This window comes from Oncorhynchus tshawytscha, unplaced genomic scaffold, assembly GCF_018296145.1.
Source record: "Oncorhynchus tshawytscha isolate Ot180627B unplaced genomic scaffold, Otsh_v2.0 Un_contig_3022_pilon_pilon, whole genome shotgun sequence".
Lineage (NCBI taxonomy): Eukaryota > Metazoa > Chordata > Actinopteri > Salmoniformes > Salmonidae > Oncorhynchus > Oncorhynchus tshawytscha.
Window position 1 is genome coordinate 189,938 of NW_024609724.1, and position 22,483 is coordinate 212,420.

At 51.1% G+C, this 22,483-nt stretch overlaps 1 protein-coding gene across 3 annotated transcripts in view; it reads right to left on the reverse strand.

Moving 5' to 3' along the window:
* The window catches only part of LOC112240758 (dual specificity mitogen-activated protein kinase kinase 5), a 125,961-nt gene extending 105,315 nt beyond the window's left edge, over window positions 1-20,646 (reverse strand). For 2 of the 3 annotated variants that reach the window (XM_042317280.1, XM_042317281.1), the window contains exons 1-4: window positions 19,676-20,646; window positions 15,343-15,383; window positions 7,997-8,055; window positions 4,117-4,171 (exon numbers count right to left, since the gene is read on the reverse strand). In XM_042317280.1, coding sequence (XP_042173214.1) covers window positions 4,117-4,171; window positions 7,997-8,055; window positions 15,343-15,383; window positions 19,676-19,718 — 198 coding nt within the window. In that variant the 5' untranslated portion in view covers window positions 19,719-20,646. Of the gene's footprint in view, window positions 1-4,116; window positions 4,172-7,996; window positions 8,056-13,931; window positions 14,842-15,342; window positions 15,384-19,675 lie in introns of those variants that run through there. The other variant, XM_042317282.1, reaches the window with a different exon arrangement.
* Between the last annotated feature and the right edge of the window lie 1,837 nt (window positions 20,647-22,483).

A 22,483-nucleotide genomic window follows, 5' to 3' on the forward strand; every position in this document is an offset into this window, starting at 1 on the left:
CGCATTAACATCTGCTAACCATGTGTATGTGACAAATAAAATTTGATTTGATTTGATTTGAGATAGAGTGATCTGGTCTTGGCACATTCTCACTTGGCAGATAGTGATCTGGTCTTGGCACATGGTCACTTGGCAGATAAAGTGGATAAGCTTCATGATGAGACAAAATATCATTTTTATTTTTCAAATGGCATAAGCTTCATGATGTCACAAAATATCAAATAATATTTTTCCAAATGGCAGCCTATTTCCTGGAAATGAATATCCCAGATAGGCCTATTTCCTGGAAATGAATATCCCAGATAGGCCTATTTCCTGGAAATGAATATCCCAGATAGGCCTATTTCCTGGAAATGAATATCCCAGATAGGCCTATTTCCTGGAAATGAATATCCCAGATAGGCCTATTTCCTGGAAATTAGCATCAAGCTCATCACCGCACATTCACCACCTTGAGAAGTTCATCATAACTTATTTCACCTGTAGTCAAATAAACACTTCCTGCTTTTCCAGGGTCGTAGCGGGAAAGGACCACAACATGATGTTGTTTTAGCAATACAGGAGCATCTCCACCAAAATATGAAGCAGAATCTATTTCACTAAAATGATCCGCTCTTGTCCAACGCATTTAGTTGTCGACATTTCTGAAATCTTACAGACAATTATCTTTCTCCATCACACCTGTCGTGAGTGTTTTAATGAAGAGCCTGGTAATTCATACGCATAAAATGGTCCGTTTCCACCAGCTTATTACTTAATCAACCTTATACACACATTCTGCTCTGCTTCAGGACAAAACACACTGAAACAACCCCCGAGCCATCCCAGTTTACCAGCTCTGTTGTGAGTGAGGACACGGGCTCAGTTCTATAGCCTAATAAAGACATGTCCTCGGCTGGCGTGACCCTTGTCACTTCATCAATACCTACAACAACCCCCCAATCTCCAACACCCTTCCCATTTAAACCCCATGACAGCTATCAGATAAATATTTATATCTCATAACCTGTATTAGATAGAGACATCTGTTTGGGTGGATGGGGTAGGGGCTGGTCCTGGCTAGCAGGCTTGTCAATAGCCTGATTGTGTGGGCAGATGCTTGTTTGTGCTGCTGAGACCAGCATGATATCAAGTCAATGGCCTGCTGTCAAGGTTCATTTTGGCCAGGGGGAAAGGGGCTACACTGGGGGTTAAAATGACCCAGCACCACCACCACCTACTCCAATTCAGCCCCATTGATTGGGTTACATGGGAGGGGGGTGAGACACTTGTCAGGTGTCAGAGAGACAGAGAGAGAGAGAGAGAGAGAGAGAGAGAGAGAGAGAGAGAGGGGGATACTTGTCAGGTGTCAGAGAGAGAGAGAGAGAGAGAGCAGGAGGGGGGGATACTTGTCAGGTGTCAGAGAGAGAGACAGAGAGAGCAGGAGGGGGATACTTGTCAGGTGTCAGAGAGAGCAGGAGGGGGAGATACTTATCAGGTGACAGAGACAGAGAGAGCAGGAGGGGGAGATACTTGTCAGGTGTCAGAGAGGGAGAGCAGGAGGGGGAGATACTTGTCAGGTGTCAGAGACAGAGAGAGCAGGAGGGGGAGAGTCAGGTGTCAGAGCAGAGGAGGGGGAGATACTTGTCAGGTGTCAGAGACAGAGAGAGCAGGAGGGGGAGATACTTGTCAGGTGTCAGAGACAGAGACAGAGAGAGCAGGAGGGGGAGATACTTGTCAGGTGTCAGAGACAGAGGGAGAGAGCAGGAGGGGGAGATACTTGTCAGGTGTCAGAGACAGATAGGGAGAGAGCAGAGAGGGGGATACTTGTCAGGTTTCAGAGACAGAGAGGGAGAGAGAGCAGGAGGGGGGAGATACTTGTCAGGTGTCAGAGACAGAGAGAGCAGGAGGGGGAGATACTTGTCAGGTGTCAGAGACAGAGAGGGAGAGAGCAGGAGGGGGAGATACTTGTCAGGTGTCAGAGACAGAGGGAGAGAGAGCAGGAGGGGGAGATACTTGTCAGGTGTCAGAGACAGAGGAGAGAGAGCAGGAGGGGGGAGATACTTGTCAGGTGTCAGAGACAGAGAGAGCAGGAGGGGGGAGATACTTGTCAGGTGTCAGAGACAGAGAGAGCAGGAGGGGGAGATACTTGTCAGGTGTCAGAGACAGAGAGAGTCAGGAGGGGGGAGATACTTGTCAGGTGTCAGAGACAGAGAGAGCAGGAGGGGGAGATACTTGTCAGGTGTCAGAGACAGAGAGAGCAGGAGGGGGAGATACTTGTCAGGTGTCAGAGAGGGAGATCGCAGGAGGGGGAGATACTTGTCAGGTGTCAGAGACAGAGAGCAGAGGGGGGAGAGAGAGCAGGAGGAGCAGGGGGGAGATACTTGTCAGGTGTCAGAGACAGAGAGAGCAGGAGGGGGGAGATACTTGTCAGGTGTCAGAGACAGAGACAGAGAGAGCAGGAGGGGGGAGATACTTGTCAGGTGTCAGAGACAGAGGAGAGAGAGCAGGAGGGGGAGATACTTGTCAGGTGTCAGAGACAGAGAGGGAGAGAGCAGGAGGGGGAGATACTTGTCAGGTTTCAGAGACAGAGAGGGAGAGAGAGCAGGAGGGGGAGATACTTGTCAGGTGTCAGAGACAGAGAGAGCAGGAGGGGGGAGATACTTGTCAGGTGTCAGAGACAGAGAGGTGGAGAGAGCAGGAGGGGGAGATACTTGTCAGGTGTCAGAGACAGAGGGGGAGAGTCAGGTGTCAGAGCAGGAGAGGGGGAGATACTTGTCAGGTGTCAGAGACAGAGAGGGAGAGAGAGCAGGAGGGGTAGATACTTGTCAGGTGTCAGAGACAGAGAGAGCAGGAGGGGGAGATACTTGTCAGGTGTCAGAGACAGAGAGAGCAGGAGGGGGGAGATACTTGTCAGGTGTCAGAGACAGAGGGAGAGAGGGAGAGAGAGAGGGAGTATGGCTCCATTAGACCAATGTGTTACAGGTGACATCGAGGAAGTGGCTGGGCTTAATTGTCTGCTTGACACACTTTGCCTGGCCTTACGTGTGTGAGTGTGTCCTAGGCAACAGCGCTCAGCTAAGACAATGAATATCTATCCAGTAGGTCAGGATAAAGATGTCGACCGGGGCAGGCGGTGAAACAGGAAGTGGGCAGCAGCTTTCAGAGGAAATCAATGACCGGCCACTCAGTAGCAGGGACATGATGTGTCTTCTATAACAGGACAACACTCACTAACAGGGACATGATGTGTCTTCTATAACAGGACAACACTCACTAACAGGGACATGATGTGTCTTCTATAACAGGACAACACTCACTAACAGGGACATGATGTGTCTTCTATAATAGGACCAGACTCACTAACAGGGACATGATGTGTCTTCTATAACAGGACAACACTCACTAACAGGGACATGATGTGTCTTCTATAACAGGACAACACTCACTAACAGGGACATGATGTGTCTTCTATAACAGGACAACACTCACTAACAGGGACATGATGTGTCTTCTATAACAGGACAACACTCACTAACAGGGACATGATGTGTCTTCTATAACAGGACAACACTCACTAACAGGGACATGATGTGTCTTCTATAACAGGATGTAACAGGGTCAGGCCAAGGCCCTGAGGACAGGGACATGATGTGTCTTCTATAACAGGATCTAACAGGGTGCAGACCAAGGCCCTGAGGACAGGGACATGATGTGTCTTCTATAAAAGGATCTAACAGGGTGCAGGCCAAGGCCCTGAGGACAGGGATAACAGGGTGCAGGCCAAGGCCCTGAGGACAGGGACTAACAGGGTGCAGGCCAAGGCCCTGACGACAGGGACTAACAGGGTGCAGGCCAAGGCCCTGAGGACAGGGACTAACAGGGTGCAGACCAAGGTCCTGAGGACAGGGACTAACAGGGTGCAGACCAAGGCCCTGAGGACAGGGACTAACAGGATGCAGGCCAAGGCCCTGAGGACAGGGACTAACAGGGTGCAGACCAAGGTCCTGAGGACACGGACTAACAGGGTGCAGACCAAGGCCCTGAGGACAGGGACTAACAGGATGCAGGCCAAGGCCCTGAGGACAGCCATTGGGGACACGTGTGTGTTAGTTCAGAAGGGGAGAAATACAATACCTGTCCATTAGTCAAAATCTTCTTTAGCTCTGCGGAGGACTTCTTTAGACTGGGACTGAAAAATGACAACATCTGGGTTCAGTCAAAAGACACAGACTACAGAGCAAAGGTGTGATGTCTACACTATAGTCTACAGTACCATTCAAAAGTCTGGACACACCTGCTCATTCTTAGCTTTTTCTTTTCTTTCTACATTGTAGAATAACAGTGAAGACGTCCAAACTATTAAATATCACATATGGAATCATGCAGTAACCAAAAAAAAGTGTTCGTCAAAGTAGCCACCCTTTGCCTTGACGACAGCTTTGCACACTCTTGGCATTCTCTCAACCAGCTTCATCTGGAATGCTTCTCCAACAGTCTCGAATGAATTCCCACATATGCTGAGCACTTGTTGGCTGCTTTTCCTTCACTCTGCAGTCCAACTCATCTCAAACCATCTCAATTGGGTTGAGGTCGGGTGATTGTGGAGGCCAGGTCATCTGATGCAGCACTCCATCACTCTCCTTCTTGGTCAAATAGCCATTACACAGCCTGGAGGTGTGTTGGGTCATTGTCCTGCTGAAAAACAAATGATAGTCCCACTAAGCACAAACCAGATGGTATGGCTTATCGCTGCAGAATGCTGTGGTAGCCATGCTGGTTAAGTGTGACTTGAAATCTAAATGAATCAATGACAGTACCACCAGCAAAAGAACATCCACACCATCACACCTCCTCCTCCATGCTTCACAGTGGGAACCACACTGTTACGTTCCCCAGATTATGTGTTGTAGTTTGTGTATTTGCATGTGTTTATTTCAGGAAATGGCTTCCTGAAATCCCTCAAGCAGCTGATTGGTCGACTCCAGGGCTAATTGGAGAGCTGACCCCGCCCCCTCGTCAAGACACAGCTGTCTCCAATTACCCATTCCTTCTGACGCTATATAAAAGCCAGTGTTCTGTTCAGGAGGGAGATCTTTTCTTTTTTGTAGAGGATTTTGCTGGAGGTAGATTTGCTAGAGAGATTTGCTGGGAGGTCATTGTAGAGATTTTGCTAGAGAGAGATTTTGCTAGAGGTTGATTTTGCTGGGAGTTCATTGCTGAGAGTTGGTATGTTTTGTGAGTTTGTTGCTCAGATAGAACTTATTTGATGTCCTTTGTTTCTTAGTTAGTTTGTGAAATTGTTTAATATTCTGTTTCATTTGTTCCCAGGGGGGAAGGGGAAGGCACCTAGGGAGTGCTTAGGCAAGAGGCCCACGGGCATACATATACCCGTAGCATATTCGTTGTCTAGGCACACTAGGTAAGACCTGGGCGGACCACCCCTTGTATTTTGGTTAGGGCACCAGGTGGTGCTAAATTAGGTAAGTAGTGGGTAGGCAGGTAAGATAGGAGGGGGCTTTGAGATTTACGTTCTTTGCTTTGGTTCCGTCCAGCCCCTTTTCCCCATATTACCGTGTAAAGGAATAAAGTCCTTGTAAACGGTACCACATTCTGCTTGTTGTCATTTTTACTCGCACCTACAGTCCATACCTTTTTCGCTTCACAGAGAGTTTAGTTGTAGCAGGGTGTTGCGTTCCCTCTTCATAGAGGCGTGCGTAACACACACATGCGGAGATCATCCGTTAACCTACTCTGCATCTCACAAAGACACGGCTGTTGGAAACAAAAATCTCAAAATTTGGACTCATCAGACCAAAGGACAGATTTCCACCAGTCTAATGTCCAGCGTAGCCTAGTGGTTAGAGCGTTGGACTAATAACCGGAAGGTTGCAAGTTCAAACCCCCGAGCTGACAAGGTACAAATCTGTCGTTCTGCCCTTGAACATGCAGTTAACCCACTGTTCCTAGGCCGTCATTGAAAATAAGAATTTGTTCTTAACTGACTTACCTAGTAAAATAAAGGTAAAAAATTGCTCGTGTTTCTTGGCCCAAGCAAGTCTCTTCTTATTGGTGTCCTTTAGTAGTGGTTTCTTTGCAGTAATTCGACCATGGAGGCCTGATTCACGCAGTCTCCTCTGAACAGTTGATGTGGAGATGTGTCTGTTACTTAAACTCAGTGAAGCATTTATTTGGGCTGCAATTTCCGAGGCTGGTAACTCTAATGAACTTATACTCTGGGTCTTGCTTTCCTGTGGTGGTCCTCATCAGAGCCAGTTTCATCACAGCACTTGATTGTTTTTCTGACTGCACTTGAAGAAACGTTCAAAGTTCTTGACATTTTCCAGATTGACTGACCTTCATGTCTTAAAGTAATGACGGACTCTCGTTTCTATTTGAGCTTTGCTAATATGGACTTGGCTACCTTCTGTACACCACCCCTAACTTGTCACAACACAACTGATTGGCTCAAATGCATTAAGGAGGAAAGAAATTCCACAAATGAATTTAAGGCACACCTGTTAATTGAAATGCATTCCAGGTGACTACCTCATGAAGCTGGTTGAGAGAATGCCAAAAATGTGCAAAAATTACATCTTTGCACATTTTTGGCATTCTCTCAACCAGCTTCATGAGGTAGTCACCTGGAATGCATTTCAATTAACAGGTGTGCCTTGTTAAGTTCATTTGTGGAATTTCTTTCCTCCTCCTCAATGCATTTGAGCCAATCAGTTGTGTTGTGACAAGTTAGGGGTGGTGTACAGAAGGTAGCCCTATTTGGTAAAAGACCAAGTCCATAGTATGGCAAGAATAGCTCAAATAAGCAAAGAGAAAGGCAAAGGGAGGCTACTTTGAAGAATGTTTAACACATGATTCCATGTGTTATTTCATAGTGTTGATGTCTTCACTATTATTCTACAATGTAGAAAATAGTAAAAATAAAGAAAAACCTTTGAATGAATAGTTCTGTCCAAGCTTGACTGCTCCTGTACATAGATAGCAAGATATTCAAAAACACTGTCTATCTGAGAAGCACAATCATATATCCATCCACCAACACACTCATTCACCCATCTATCCATCCACCAAACACTCATTCACCCATCTATCCATCCACCAACGCACTCATTCACCCATCTATCCATCCACCAACACACTCATTCACCCATCTATCCATCCACCAAACACTCATTCACCCATCTATCCATCCACCAAACACTCATTCACCCATCTATCCATCCACCAACGCACTCATTCACCCATCTATCCATCCACCAACGCACTCATTCACCCATCTATCCATCCACCAACGCACTCATTCACCCATCTATCCATCCACCAAACACTCATTCACCCATCTATCCATCCACCAAACACTCATTCACCCATCTATCCATCCACCAACACACTCATTCACCCATCTATCCATCTATCCATCCACCAACGCACTCATTCACCCATCTATCCATCCACCAACACACTCATTCACCCATCCACCAACACACTCATTCACCCATCTATCCATCCACCAACGCACTCATTCACCCATCTATCCATCCACCAATGCACTCATTCACCCATCTATCCATCCACCAACGCACTCATTCACCCATCTATCCATCCACCAACACACTCATTCACCCATCTATCCATCCACCAAACACTCATTCACCCATCTATCCATCCACCAACACACTCATTCATCTATCCATCCACCAACACACTCATTCACCCATCTATCCATCCACCAATGCACTCATTCACCCATCCACCAACACACTCATTCACCCATCCATCAACACACTCATTCACCCATCTATCCATCCACCAACACACTCATCCACCAACACACTCATTCACCCATCTATCCATCCACCAACGCACTCATTCACCCATCTATCCATCCACCAACACACTCATTCACCCATCTATCCATCGGCATTTCCATACATTCCCCCATCCATGCCTCCTCCATCCACTCCCAGGCAGTTGGGCCTTAACCCTCCAGACTCCTCACCTATTGTTGGGCATAGAGCCGATGGCGGCAGGGGAGCAGTCATTGGGCCTTGTGTTCACCTGCAGCCAAAAAGAGACAGAGACGATAAGTTGGCAAGGCCAACAGCCAGCCAGGCAGGCAGCAAGCACACAGGCCTTCTAATGAACCCATTGACTGACTCAACACAACACAATCTCTCTCTCTTGCTCTCTTTTTCTCTTAGTTCAAACTGAGGGTTAATTGACTTTTGTTAGAGAGAAAGAGAGAGGGGAGGAGTAGCTTGAGAGAGAGGGAGAGAGCAGGAGAGAGAGAGTATAAGAGAGAAAGATAGAGAACGAGGAAGACAGAAAAATAGAGAATGAGGGAGACAGAGAGACAGAGAGGGAACAAGGGAGACAGGAGAGAAAACTAGGGAGAGGGAGAGAGAGAGAGATAGAGGAGAGAGAACCAGGAAGACAGGAGAGAGAACAAGGGAGGCAGGAGAGAGAACGAGGGAGACAGGACAGAGAACGAGGGAGACAGAGGAGAGAGAATGAGGGAGATAGAGGAGAGAAAACAAGGGAAACGAGGGAGAGAGAGAGGAGAGAGAACGAGGGAGAGAGAGAGGAGAGAGAACGAGGGAGAGAGAGAGAACAGAGAGAGAGAGGAGAGAGAACCAGGAAGACAGGAGAGAGAACAAGGGAGGCAGGAGAGAGAACGAGGGAGACAGGACAGAGAACGAGGGAGACAGGACAGAGAACGAGGGAGACAGGGAGAGAGAGAGAGGAGAGAGAACAAGGGAGACAGGGAGAGAGAGAGAGGAGAGAGAACAAGGGAGACAGGGAGAGAGAACGAGGGAGACAGGGAGAGAGAGAGATCGAGGAGAGAGAACGAGGGAGAAAGGGAGATAGAGGAGAGAGAACGAGGGAGACAGGGAGATAGAGGAGAGAACGAGGGAGACAGGAGATAGAGAGAGAGAACAAGGGAGACAGAGAGAGAGAACGAGGGAGATAGGGAGATAGAGAGAGAGAAGAGGGAGATGGAGATAGAGGAGAGAAAGAGGGAGAGAGATAGAGGAGAGAGAAAGAGGGAGGGAGATAGAGGAGAGAGAACGAGGGAGATGGAGATAGAGGAGAGAGAAAGAGGGAGACAGGGGAGAGAGATAGAGGAAGACAGGGAGAGAGAGATAGAGGAGAGGGAACGAGGGAGACAGGGAGAGAGAGATAGAGGAGAGGGAACGAGGGAGACAGGGAGAGAGAGGAGAGGGAACGAGGGAGACAGGGAGATAGAGGAGGAGAGAGAACGAGGGAGATAGGGAGATAGAGGAGAGAGAACGAGGAGAGAGGGAGATAGAGGAGAGAGAACGAGGGAGATGGAGATAGAGGAGAGAGAAAGAGGGAGACAGGGAGAGAGAGATAGAGGAGAGAGAACGAGGGAGACAGGGAGAGAGAGATAGAGGAGAGAGAACGAGGGAGACAGGGAGAGGAGATAGAGGAGAGAGAACGAGGGAGACAGGAGAGAGAGATAGAGGAGAGAGAAAGAGGGAGACAGGGAGAGAGAGATAGAGGAGAGAGAAAGAGGGAGACAGGGAGAGAGAGATAGAGGAGAGAGAACGAGGGAGACAGGGAGAGAGAGATAGAGGAGAGAGAACGAGGGAGACAGGGAGAGAGAGGAGAGGGAACGAGGGAGACAGGGAGAGAGAGGAGAGGGAACGAGGGAGACAGGAGAAGAGAGGGAGAACAGGGAGACAGGGAGAGAGAGAGAGGGAACGAGGGAGACAGGGAGAGAGAGGAGAGGGAACGAGGGAGACAGGGAGAGAGAGGAGAGGGAACGAGGGAGACAGGGAGAGAGAGGAGAGGGAACGAGGGAGACAGGGAGAGAGAGGAGAGGGAACGAGGGAGACAGGGAGAGAGAGGAGAGGGAACGAGGGAGACAGGGAGAGAGAGGAGAGGGAACGAGGGAGACAGGGAGAGAGAGGAGAGGGAACGAGGGAGACAGGGAGAGAGAGGAGAGGGAACGAGGGAGACAGGGAGAGAGAGGAGAGGAACGAGGGAGACAGGGAGAGAGAGGAGAGGGAACGAGGGAGACAGGAGAGAGAGGAGAGGGAAGAGGGAGACAGGGAGAGAGAGGAGAGGGAACGAGGGAGACAGGGAGAGAGAGGAGAGGGAACGAGGGAGACAGGGAGAGAGAGGAGAGGGAACGAGGGAGACAGGGAGAGAGAGGAGAGGGAACGAGGGAGACAGGGAGAGAGAGGAGAGGGAACGAGGGAGACAGGGAGAGAGGAGAGGGAACGAGGGAGACAGGGAGAGAGAGGAGAGGGAACGAGGGAGACAGGGAGAGAGAGAGAGGGAACGAGGGAGACAGGGAGAGAGAGGAGAGGGAACGAGGGAGACAGGGAGAGAGAGGAGAGGGAACGAGGGAGACAGGGAGAGAGAGGAGAGGGAACGAGGGAGACAGGGAGAGAGAGGAGAGGGAACGAGGGAGACAGGGAGAGAGAGGAGAGGGAACGAGGGAGACAGGGAGAGAGAGGAGAGGGAACGAGGGAGACAGGGAGAGAGAGGAGAGGGAACGAGGGAGACAGGGAGAGAGAGGAGAGGGAACGAGGGAGACAGGGAGAGAGAGGAGAGGGAACGAGGGAGACAGGGAGAGAGAGGAGAGGGAACGAGGGAGACAGGGAGAGAGAGAGGGAACGAGGGAGACAGGGAGAGAGAGGAGAGGGAACGAGGGAGACAGGGAGAGAGAGGAGAGGGAACGAGGGAGACAGGGAGAGAGAGGAGAGGGAACGAGGGAGACAGGGAGAGAGAGGAGAGGGAACGAGGGAGACAGGGAGAGAGAGGAGAGGGAACGAGGGAGACAGGGAGAGAGAGGAGAGGGAACGAGGGAGACAGGGAGAGAGAGGAGAGGAACGAGGGAGACAGGGAGAGAGAGGAGAGGGAACGAGGGAGACAGGGAGAGAGAGGAGAGGGAACGAGGGAGACAGGGAGAGAGAGGAGAGGGAACGAGGGAGACAGGGAGAGAGAGGAGAGGGAACGAGGGAGACAGGGAGAGAGAGGAGAGGGAACGAGGGAGACAGGGAGAGAGAGGAGAGGGAACGAGGGAGACAGGGAGAGAGAGGAGAGGGAACGAGGGAGACAGGAGAGAGAGAGAGGGAGAGGGAGACAGGGAAGAGAGGAGGAGACAGGGAGACAGGGAGAGAGAGAGAGGGAGGGAGACAGGGAGAGAGAGAGAGGGAACGAGGGAGACAGGGAGAGAGAGGAGAGGGAACGAGGGAGAGGGAGAGAGGAGAGGGAACGAGGGAGACAGGGAGAGAGAGGAGAGGGAACGAGGGAGACAGGGAGAGAGAGATAGAGGAGAGGGAACGAGGGAGACAGGGAGAGAGAGATAGAGGAGAGGGAACGAGGGAGACAGGGAGAGAGAGATAGAGGAGAGGGAACGAGGGAGACAGGGAGAGAGAGATAGAGGAGAGGGAACGAGGGAGACAGGGAGAGAGAGATAGAGGAGAGGGAACGAGGGAGACAGGGAGAGAGAGATAGAGGAGAGGGAACGAGGGAGACAGGGAGAGAGAGATAGAGGAGAGGGAACGAGGGAGACAGGGAGAGAGAGATAGAGGAGAGGGAACGAGGGAGACAGGGAGAGAGAGATAGAGGAGAGGGAACGAGGGAGACAGGGAGAGAGAGATAGAGGAGAGGGAACGAGGGAGACAGGGAGAGAGAGATAGAGGAGAGGGAACGAGGGAGACAGGGAGAGAGAGATAGAGGAGAGGGAACGAGGGAGACAGGGAGAGAGAGATAGAGGAGAGGGAACGAGGGAGACAGGGAGAGAGAGGAGAGGGAACGAAGGAGACAGGGAGAGAGAGATAGAGAAGAGGGAACGAGGGAGACAGGGAGAGAGAGATAGAGGAGAGAGAACGAGGGAGACAGGGAGAGAGAGATAGAGGAGAGAGAATGAGGGAGACAGGGAGAGAGAGATAGAGGAGAGAGAATGAGGGAGACAGGGAGAGAGAGGAGAGAGAGAGATAGAGGAGAGAGAATGAGGGAGACAGGGAGAGAGAGATAGAGGAGAGAGAACGAGGGAGACAGGGAGAGAGAGATAGAGGAGAGAGAATGAGGGAGACAGGGAGAGAGAGATAGAGGAGAGAGAATGAGGGAGACAGGGAGAGAGAGATAGAGGAGAGAGAATGAGGGAGACAGGGAGAGAGCGATAGAGGAGAGAGAATGAGGGAGAGAGGGAGAGAGCGGAGAGAGAGACAGGGAGAGAGCGGAGAGTGAGACAGGGAGAGAGCGATAGAGGAGAGAGAACGAGGGAGACAGGGAGAGAGAGACAGGGAGAGAGAGAGGAGAGAGAACGAGGGAGACAGGGAGAGAGCGGAGAGAGAATGAGGGAGACAGGGAGAGAGCGGAGAGAGAGACAGGGAGAGAGAATGAGGGAGACAGGGAGAGAGCGATAGAGGAGAGAGAGTGAGGGAGACAGGGAGAGAGCGGAGAGAGAGACAGGGAGAGAGCGGAGAGTGAGACAGGGAGAGAGCGAAGAGGAGAGAGAACGAGGGAGACAGGGAGAGAGAGACAGAGAGAGAGAGAGAGAGAGAACGAGGGAGACAGGGAGAGAGCGGAGAGAGAGACAGGGAGAGAGCGATAGGAGAGAGAAGAGGGAGACAGGGAGAGAGCGGAGAGAGAATGAGGGAGACAGGAGAGAGAAGACAGAGAGAGAGAGAGGAGAGAGCGATAGAGGAGAGAGAACGAGGGAGACAGGGAGAGAGAGACAGAGAGAGAGAGGAGAGAGAATGAGGGAGACAGGGAGAGAGCGGAGAGAGCGATAGGGAGAGACGATAGGAGAGAGAACGAGGGAGACAGGGAGAGAGCGGAGAGAGAATGAGGGAGACAGGGAGAGAGCGATAGAGGAGAGAGAGTGAGGGAGACAGGAGAGAGCGGAGAGAGAGACAGGGAGAGAGCGGAGAGTGAGACAGGGAGAGAGCGATAGAGGAGAGAGAACGAGGGAGACAGGGAGAGAGAGACAGAGAGAGAGAGAGGAGAGAGAACGAGGGAGACAGGGAGAGAGCGGAGAGAGAATGAGGGAGACAGGAGAGAGCGGAGAGAGAGACAGGGAGAGGGAGAGACAGGAGAGAGACAGGAGAGAGAGAGGAGAGAACGAGGGAGACAGGGAGAGAGCGGAGAGAGAACGAGGGAGACAGGGAGAGAGCGGAGAGAGAGACAGGAGAGAGAATGAGGGAGACAGGGGAGAGAGAGGAGAGAGAACGAGGGAGACAGGGAGAGAGCGGGAGACAGACAGGGAGAGAGCGATAGGAGAGAGAACGAGGGAGACAGGGGAGAGAGAGAGAGGAGAGAGAACGAGGGAGACAGGGGAGAGCGGAGAGAGAGACAGGGAGAGAGCGGAGAGAGAGACAGGGAGAGAGAGAGACAGGGAGAGAGATAGAGGAGAGAGAACGAGGGAGACAGGGAGAGAGCGGAGAGAGAGAGACAGAGAGAGGAGAGAGAACGAGGGAGACAGGGAGAGACCGGAGAGAGAGACAGGGAGAGAGAGAGGAGAGAGAACGAGGGAGACAGGGAGAGAGAGAGGAGAGAGAGACAGGGAGAGAGAGAGGAGAGAGAACGAGGGAGACAGGGAGAGAGAGAGAGAGAGACAGGGAGAGAGAGAGAGAGAACGAGGGAGACAGGGAGAGAGAGAGGAGAGAGAACGAGGGAGACAGGGAGAGAGGAGAGAGAACGAGGGAGACAGGGAGAGAGAGGAGAGAGAACGAGGGAGACAGGGAGAGAGAGAGGAGAGAGAACGAGGGAGACAGGGAGAGAGGAGAGAGAACGAGGGAGACAGGGAGAGAGAGAGGAGAGAGAACGAGGGAGACAGGGAGAGAGGAGAGAGAACGAGGGAGACAGGGAGAGAGCGGAGAGAGAGACAGGGAGAGAGAGATAGACTATGGGAGTATGGGAGGAGCATCAATGAAAAAACTGATTGAAAGACTCACATTAGGAGGAAAAGTACCATCTCTCTAGGAAATGTACTTCTGTCCAGCTCTGCACGGGTATGGTGGAGTTTTACACCGAAGACCCAGCACACCCGGATTCAACAGAAACCAGAGGGAAACGGGGCGGTCGTTCTAAAAATAACTTGTTTAATTGGGGTCCACAGGTCACCTTGTATGGTCCACCAAGGCAGTGATTCTCCCTTTAATTAGTGCCCACAGAAGACCTCATTTAAATGTACAGTGTCTTGTTCCTCATTGCCAATTCATTTGAGATGAAACATGATCAAAGAGTTTCAACATCATCTATGGAGAAACAAAGATTCCACGTTTAAAGAGATTCCCCATCAAAACATTGTCAACAGGAAGCCTTGACGTAAATGTTAAATAAAATACAGGTACAGCGATTTCAGCATTTCAAGGGAAGCCCGGCCCTACGATGAAAACACAACGCAATGTAGTCTTATTACAATGGAACATGGATTTATGAATGACCTAGAGACACGGTTGTCAGCTTGGTTAACCCATTTAAGACATTGTAATTAGCAGAAGGGTTTCAATAGCTAACATATGAGCAGAACATGAAGATGGAGAGTCCGGGGTGTTTCTGAATGGGGGTTTCTGGGTAATGACTATTTCATGGTCGGGTGAAAAAGCCTTTCCTCCGTGGTGCTGCTTGACTTACTAGGTCTAACCCTGCTCATCTTCAACATCCAATCAGATGTGTGAAAATTGAGGGGACCATGATGCATTGGGGGGCAGCTTAGAATATAATACCCTGCTCTTAGCCGCCCATCACAGAGTAACCAAATGAGTACTGGGAGCTGAATAAGGAGAGAGAGCGAGAGAGAGAAAGAGAGAGGAGAGAATGAGAGAGAGGAGAAAAAGAGAATGAGAGAGAGAGTAGAATAGAGAATGAAGGGAGAGAGGAGAGAGAGAGAATGAGAGAAGAGAGAGAAAGAGAGAATGAGAGGGAGAGTAGAATAGAGAATGAGAGGGAGAGAGGAGAGAGAGAATGAGAAGAGAGAATGAGAGAAGAGAGAGAATGAGAGAATGAGGAGAAAGAGAGAATGAGAGAAGAGAGAGAGAATGAGAGAAGAGAGAGAGAGAATGAGAGAGATGAGAATGAGAGAGATGAGAATGAGAGATAGAGAGAGTGAGAGAGATGAGAATGAGAGAGATGAGAATGAGAGATAGAGAGATAGAGAGAGATAGAGAGAGATATGGAGAAAAAAAAGAAAGGACTACAGCCACACATCTACATATATAAATACAAAGCGGAGAGAGGGGTGTGTGTGTGTGTGTGTGTACGAAAGAGAACCTTGACTTCAATTGACATTTCAATAAGTGGAACACAGCGTTACCAATCCATTTCGCCCCAACTTTTCTCCTGAAACAATTATTGAGATGGTACCTTCAGGCCGTGTATGTTCCGGATCCCTGGAGTCTTGCCGGCTGAAACAGTAATTGACTAAATTTTAGAACACATCACAGGGCCATTTACAAATGGTGCTGAAAAGGAATCGTTTAAAAAGGCGAAATGAGGGTGAATCTGAAATTAGCTGTGCAGAAAAATGATTGAGATGTGGCTCTGGAGACCGGGAGAGAGAGAGGGGAATTAGGAAAATCTGTTTTTTTTTCAGGCTCTGTTTATAAATGGGTTGCTGCTTGGCTGGAGATGTGGAGGACTAGTGACAGACAATTGTAGTTATGCTCCGTTTCAGTTACACAAACGCAGCTAGATGGAGACGTGAAGTAACACCTGTACTAGATGGAGACATGGGCTGTGGGGAACTATGTCCTCTCTCTCAGCTAGATGGAGACATGGGCTGTGGGGAACTATGTCCTCTCTCTCAGCTAGATGGAGACATGGGCTGTGGGGAACTATGTCCTCTCTCTCAGCTAGATGGAGACATGGGCTGTGGGGAACTATGTCCTCTCTCTCAGCTAGATGGAGACATGGGCTGTGGGGAACTATGTCCTCTCTCTCAGCTAGATGGAGACATGGGCTGTGGGGAACTATGTCCTCTCTCTCAGCTAGATGGAGACATGGGCTGTGGGGAACTATGTCCTCTCTCTCAGCTAGATGGAGACATGGGCTGTGGGGAACTATGTCCTCTCTCTCAGCTAGATGGAGACATGGGCTGTGGGGAACTATGTCCTCTCTCTCAGCTAGATGGAGACATGGGCTGTGGGGAACTATGTCCTCTCTCTCAGCTAGATGGAGACATGGGCTGTGGGGAACTATGTCCCTCTCTCAGCTAGATGGAGACATGGGCTGTGGGGAACTATGTCCTCTCTCTCAGCTAGATGGAGACATGGGCTGTCAGGGGAACTATGTCCTCTCTCAGCTAGATGGAGACATGGGCTGTGGGGAACTATGTCCTCTCTCTCAGCTAGATGGAGACATGGGCTGTGGGGAACTATGTCCTCTCTCTCAGCTAGATGGAGACATGGGCTGTGGGGAACTATGTCCTCTCTCTCAGCTAGATGGAGACATGGGCTGTGGGGAACTATGTCCTCTCTCTCAGCTAGATGGAGACATGGGCTGTGGGGAACTATGTCCTCTCTCTCAGCTAGATGGAGACATGGGCTGTGGGGAACTATGTCCTCTCTCTCAGCTAGATGGAGTCCTCTCTCAGCTAGATGGACATGGGCTGTGGGGAACTATGTCCTCTCTCTCAGCTAGATGGAGACATGGGCTGATGGAGGAACTATGTCCAAACACTCTTTTCCAAGACAAACAGCTTCTATTTATGCACTGTACATTAACATACTCCAAGTATTCAATAGAGCAGTATTCAACTCTGACCCTATGAGGTCCGGAGCCTGCTGGCTTTTCTGTCCTACCTGATAATTAATTACACACCCACCTGGTGTCCCAGGTCTACATCAGTCCCTGATTAGAGGGGAACAATGGAAACATACAGTGGAACTGGCGTTGAGGTCCAGAGTGGAGTTTGAGGACAATAGTGCATTGTGTAATATCCTAACTCTTATCAACTGTGAACAAGAGCCCAGTGACAGACAAGGAACAACTCATTGTTTCATTGGTGACACTGAACACACATCAACAACACTTTCTTTCTTAGTCGTGAAAACGTTGAGAAAACGTGTTAAAACACAAATGGAAAAACAAATGAATTAGAGCTTTAGTGAGTTTTAGAGGGAAACGAAGCCACACTGCACATTTTGCTCAACACAATACCATTAAAGTCTATGTTAAAGGCGCTGTCAATTTTGATTGATTACTTTGCAGTGGCTGTGTTGATTCTTTCCACTCATGGGCACCCACAGTTCTCTAGTCCTCTACCCAGAACCCACCACTCTCTCCCCAGCACCCAGCCTCTCTCTCCCCAGTCTCTCTCTCTCACCCCAGCACCCAGCCTCTCTCTCTCGCCCCAGCACCCAGTCTCTCTCTCTCGCCCCAGCACCCAGTCTCCCTCCCTCTAGTCTCTCTCTCGCCCCAGCACCCAGTCTCCCTCCCTCTAGTCTCTCTCTCGCCCCAGCACCCAGAACAACTCTTGTTCTAGTCTCTCTCTCGAACCCCAGCACCCAGTCTTTCCTCCCTCTAGTCTCTCTCTCGCCCCAATGGAAAAACAAATGAGTCTCCCTCCCTCTAGTCTCTCTCTCGCCCCAGCACCCAGTCTCATTAATCTCCCTCTAGTCTCTCTCTCGCCCCAGCACCCAGTCTCCCTCCCTCTAGTCCTCTCGCCCCCAGCACCCAGTCTCCCTCCCTCTAGTCTCTCTCTCGCCCCAGCACCCAGTCTCCCTCCCTACCCAGTCTCTCTCTCGCCCCAGCACCCAGTCTCCCTCCCTCAGTCTCTCTCTCTCGCCCCAGCACCCAGTCTCCCTCCCTCTCTCTCTCTCACCCCAGCACCCAGTCTCTCTCTCTCCCCCAGCACCCAGTCTCTCTCCCTCCAGTCTCTCTCTCGCCCCAGCACCCAGTCTCCCTCCCTCTAGCACCCTCTCTCTCTCGCCCCAGCACCCAGTCTCCCTCCCTCCAGTCTCTCTCTCGCCCCAGCACCCAGTCTCTCCTCCCCCCAGTCTCTCTCTCGCCCCAGCACCCAGTCTCCCTCCCTCTCAGTCTCTCTCTCGCCCCAGCACCCAGTCTCCCTCCCTCTAGTCTCTCTCTCGCCCCAGCACCCAGTCTCCCTCTCTAGTCCTCTCTCGCCCCAGCACCCAGTCTCCCTCTCCCTCTCTCTCTCTCGCCCCAGCACCCAGCCTCCCTCTCTCCAGTCTCTCTCTCACCCCAGCACCCAGTCTCTCCTCCCCCCAGCACCCACTCTCTCTCTCACCCCAGCACCCAGCCTCTCTCTCTCACCCCAGCACCCAGCCTCTCTCTCTCACCCCAGCACCCAGCCTCTCTCCCTCTCCAGTCTCTCTCTCACCCCAGCACCCAGTCTCCTCTCTCCAGTCTCTCTCTCGCTCCAGCACAGTCTCCCTCCCTCCAGTCTCTCTCTCACCCCAGCACCCAGCCTCTCTCTCTCCAGTCTCTCTCTCACCCCAGCACCCAGTCTCTCTCGCCCCAGCACCCAGCCTCTCTCTCTCACCCCAGCACCCAGCCTCTCTCTCTCCACTCTCTCTCACCCCAGCACCCAGCCTCTCTCTCTCCCCCAGCACCCAGCCTCTCTCTCTCACCCCAGCACCCAGCCTCTCTCTCTCACCCCAGCACCCAGCCTCTCTCTCTCACCCCAGCACCCAGCCTCTCTCTCTCACCCCAGCACCCAGCCTCTCTCTCTCACCCCAGCACCCAGCCCTCTCTCTCACCCCAGCACCCAGCCTCTCTCTCTCACCCCAGCACCCAGCCTCTCTCTCTCACCCCAGCACCCAGCCTCTCTCTCTCACCCCAGCACCCAGCCTCTCTCTCTCACCCCAGCACCCAGCCTCTCTCTCACCCCAGCACCCAGCCTCTCTCTCACCCCAGCACCCAGCCTCTCTCTCTCACCCCAGCACCCAGCCTCTCTCTCTCACCCCAGCTCTCTCTCTCATCCCAGCACCCAGCCTCTCTCTCTCACCCCAGCACCCAGCCTCTCTCTCTCACCCCAGCACCCAGCCTCCTCTCTCCCTCTCTCTCTCACCCCAGCACCCAGCCTCTCTCTCTCACCCCAGCACCCAGCCTCTCTCTCTCCAGCACCCTCTCTCTCACCCCAGCACCCAGCCTCTCTCCAGCCTCTCTCTCACCCCAGCACCCAGCCTCTCTCTCGCCCCAGCACCCAGTCTCTCTCTCTCGCCCCAGCCTCTCTATCTCACCCCAGCACCCAGCCCTCTCTCTCACCCCAGCACCCAGCCTCTCTCTCTCTCACCCCAGCACCCAGCCTCTCTCTCTCACCCCAGCACCCAGCCTCTCTCTCTCACCCCAGCACCCAGCCTCTCTCTCCCAGTCTCTCTCTCACCCCAGCCTCTCTCTCTCCCCAGCCCCAGCCTCTCTCTCTCCAGCCTCTCTCTCTCACCCCAGCACCCAGCCTCTCTCTCTCCAGTCTCTCTCTCACCCCAGCACCCAGCCTCTCTCTCTCCAGTCTCTCTCTCACCCCAGCCTCTCTCTCTCCACTCTCTCTCTCCAGTCTCTCTCACCCCAGCACCCAGCCTCTCTCTCTCCAGTCTCTCTCTCACCCCAGCACCCAGTCCCTCTACACAGCCAACATCCCTCCCCATCAATGGACTGTGTTCTCATCACAGAGCTTAGAAAACCACGTTTGTAGTGCTCAGAACACACACACACACACACACACACACACACAACATACCTCGAGGAAATATCTGGAGAGGCTCAGGCAGTAGGCCATTCATCCGCTGCTCCTTCACATTATTGCAGTACTGAGGAGAGAGAGGAAGAGATACCCAATAATCATCAGTGAGGAAGAGGAGGATAGCGAACGTAAATCCCTTTTAACCAAATGTTTTCTCAACACCAGGGTGGTGAGTATAGCCTAGTCTACAACAAACACATGCTGTGTTGAAAGCTGCTGCAGGTAGAGTCTAGTGCCCTGTGGGCTAGTTCAGGAACGGCTGTAGCATCAACCTCCTCCTCTCCAGGTCATCAGCTCACCGAACAGTCGGTTAGACCCTGTTGGGATCTCTCTCTCTCACACACACACACACACACACACACACACACACACACACACACACAAGCCTTGGAGACTACTGCCAAAGCAACATTGCAATTCATGTTTCAGTTAACTAAACCATCTGTTATAAAATGTGCATGTGAGTGTGTGTTTAACCCCACCTCCTTCTTTGGAGGGTTGAGACCTTTGGAAATGAACATAGAGACCTTGTCCCTGACAATCAGACCCATAAGCACAGACGGATACTTGCAGGGGCTAGAAATGTGTGTGACAGATTGTTGCTCAGTTTTTACCATGCGTCAGTCAGTGTATAAAAACCTAACATTTCCAATCTAGTATAGATGTGCATATCACTCTAGATATTTAAATGTAGATGGGCAGGGCCAGCTTGGAATCAGAATGGATGTGAACGGCTCCCCAAGAGGCACAGCTGTTATTAAAAGGCCTATTTATCACTGTCAGCCTCTCCTCAGGTCCCATCCCTCCACTTGCCCTCCGGTGTTGTCACTAGGCTGAACAGGAACAATGGGCCTAACACAGCAACATGCTCTCTCTCTCACACACACCTTTAATTTTCCACTCGGCTACCCTATTGATTAAGACCGCAACAATTACCACCTAATCTTTTAAAAAGGTGTATTAAAAGACATTCCCTTTGTTGGCCAATAACTAAACAGCGTCGGATCACAAATACCATCGCTCAGCCTAGGGGGACAGGAGAGAGAGGGGAGAGAGAGGAGAGAGAGAGGGGAGAGAGAGAGAGAGAGAGAGAGAGGAGAGAGAGAAGAGAGAGAGGGAGAGAGAGAGAGAGAGAGGGGAGAGAGAGAGAGAGAGAGAGAGAGAGAGAGAGAGAGGGGAGAGAGAGAGGGAGAGAGAGAGGGGAGAGAGAGAGAGAAAGGAGAGAGAGAGGGGAGAGAGAGAGAGGGGAGAGAGAGAGAGGGGAGAGAGAGAGAGGAGAGAGAGAGAGAGGGGAGAGAGAGAGAGGGGAGAGAGAGGGAAGAGAGAGGGAAGAGAGAGGGAAGAGAGAGGGAAGAGAGAGAGGGAGAGAGAGAGAGAGAGAGGGGAGAGAGAAGAGGGGAGAGAGAGAGAGAGAGGGAGAGAGAGAGAGAGAGGAGAGAGAGGAGAGAGAGAGAGAGAGGAGAGAGAGAGAAGAGAGAGGGGAGAGAGCGCAGGCCCAGCCTGCAGGAAGCTCATCATCATTAGCAGACGAGGAGGGGGAACAGGAGAGCACGGGATGCAATTAGGGCTGCTACCTCCGGGGGCATACGATAGGAGGAGGAGGGGAATGGGGTCACGTGGTAGACGAGCTGACACGGGTCAGTCTTTAACTTTCACAACGGCGGCTCCAAGCCATTCAAGGTGCCGAGCAATGATTAGAGTTGCCTGGAAGACCGGCATGTCTCACAGGACTCACATGTCAAAGGATGGTCCTTTTATTTCTTCTTTGTCTGGCTTTCAAAATAAAAGTCCTTAGAGAATCATACACAGAAGATGGTTAAAGATTGACATGATGATAATTAATCGATAGGTGCATTTTAAATTCAAGGGTAGGGCTGGCACAATTACCGTATTAATTGTGTAACCGACGGTTACGGGTGAAGACCGTCATAACCATTTAAAGAACAGTTGACTGAAGACAGGACGGCCGGGCTTTGGTGCGGTTCAGTCCGTTCCTACGGTAACATGGACTTTTAACAATGGGATGGAACTTTGTTGCTCCTTGGTTTTGTAGCGAACAAGTCTTGGGTTGCCTAGAGAACACTCCCCTCCCTGCAGCAGCAGCACACATAGAAATACAATGAATAGAACAGGCTTGGAACCTCTAACTCTGGCAATTTGACTGGTAAACTCAGTACACTGGCGATGGCTGGTATTATGATGCATTAATTGCTATGGTAATGTAGAATGTTAATTCATATGATGTCAACTGATGTGGCTCATACAATAGAAGGTATTATTTCAGTAAAGTTGAATCAACAAATCACAGCACATATTGATGGGCAACCTTCCTGCTTTGCTCCTCGCAATGGCCACCTGGCCACCCATTATGCCATCATTGACTTGATGCCTGTTCTATTAATGATATATCTATGACAGCACACAGTCAGGAGCTGAGGAAAGGTTGAAAATGTGTGTTTTTTGCTATGAGACTAATCACAGTCATCTAGAGTTCCATGACCGTCACAGGCCTGTTAAAGTGTTTTACATGATTTGTTTGGCCTTTTAAATGGCAATTATATGAGATGAAATGGATGAAATGGTAGTTCATCACTCCTACTCTGAAACAGTGTTGAGGAGAGGTACCTAATGCATTTCCCCCTCTTACGCACCTAATACATTGGCCTCTCTTAATTCATATTAATTTTTCACAATGGCTATCCAGTCATCTGGAATTAACGACAGCCAGGCAGAATGCACCTGAGTCTCTACGGAGGCCAAACGGCCACAGCAGCGAACCAAAGAAGCCCATATGCTTTGAATATG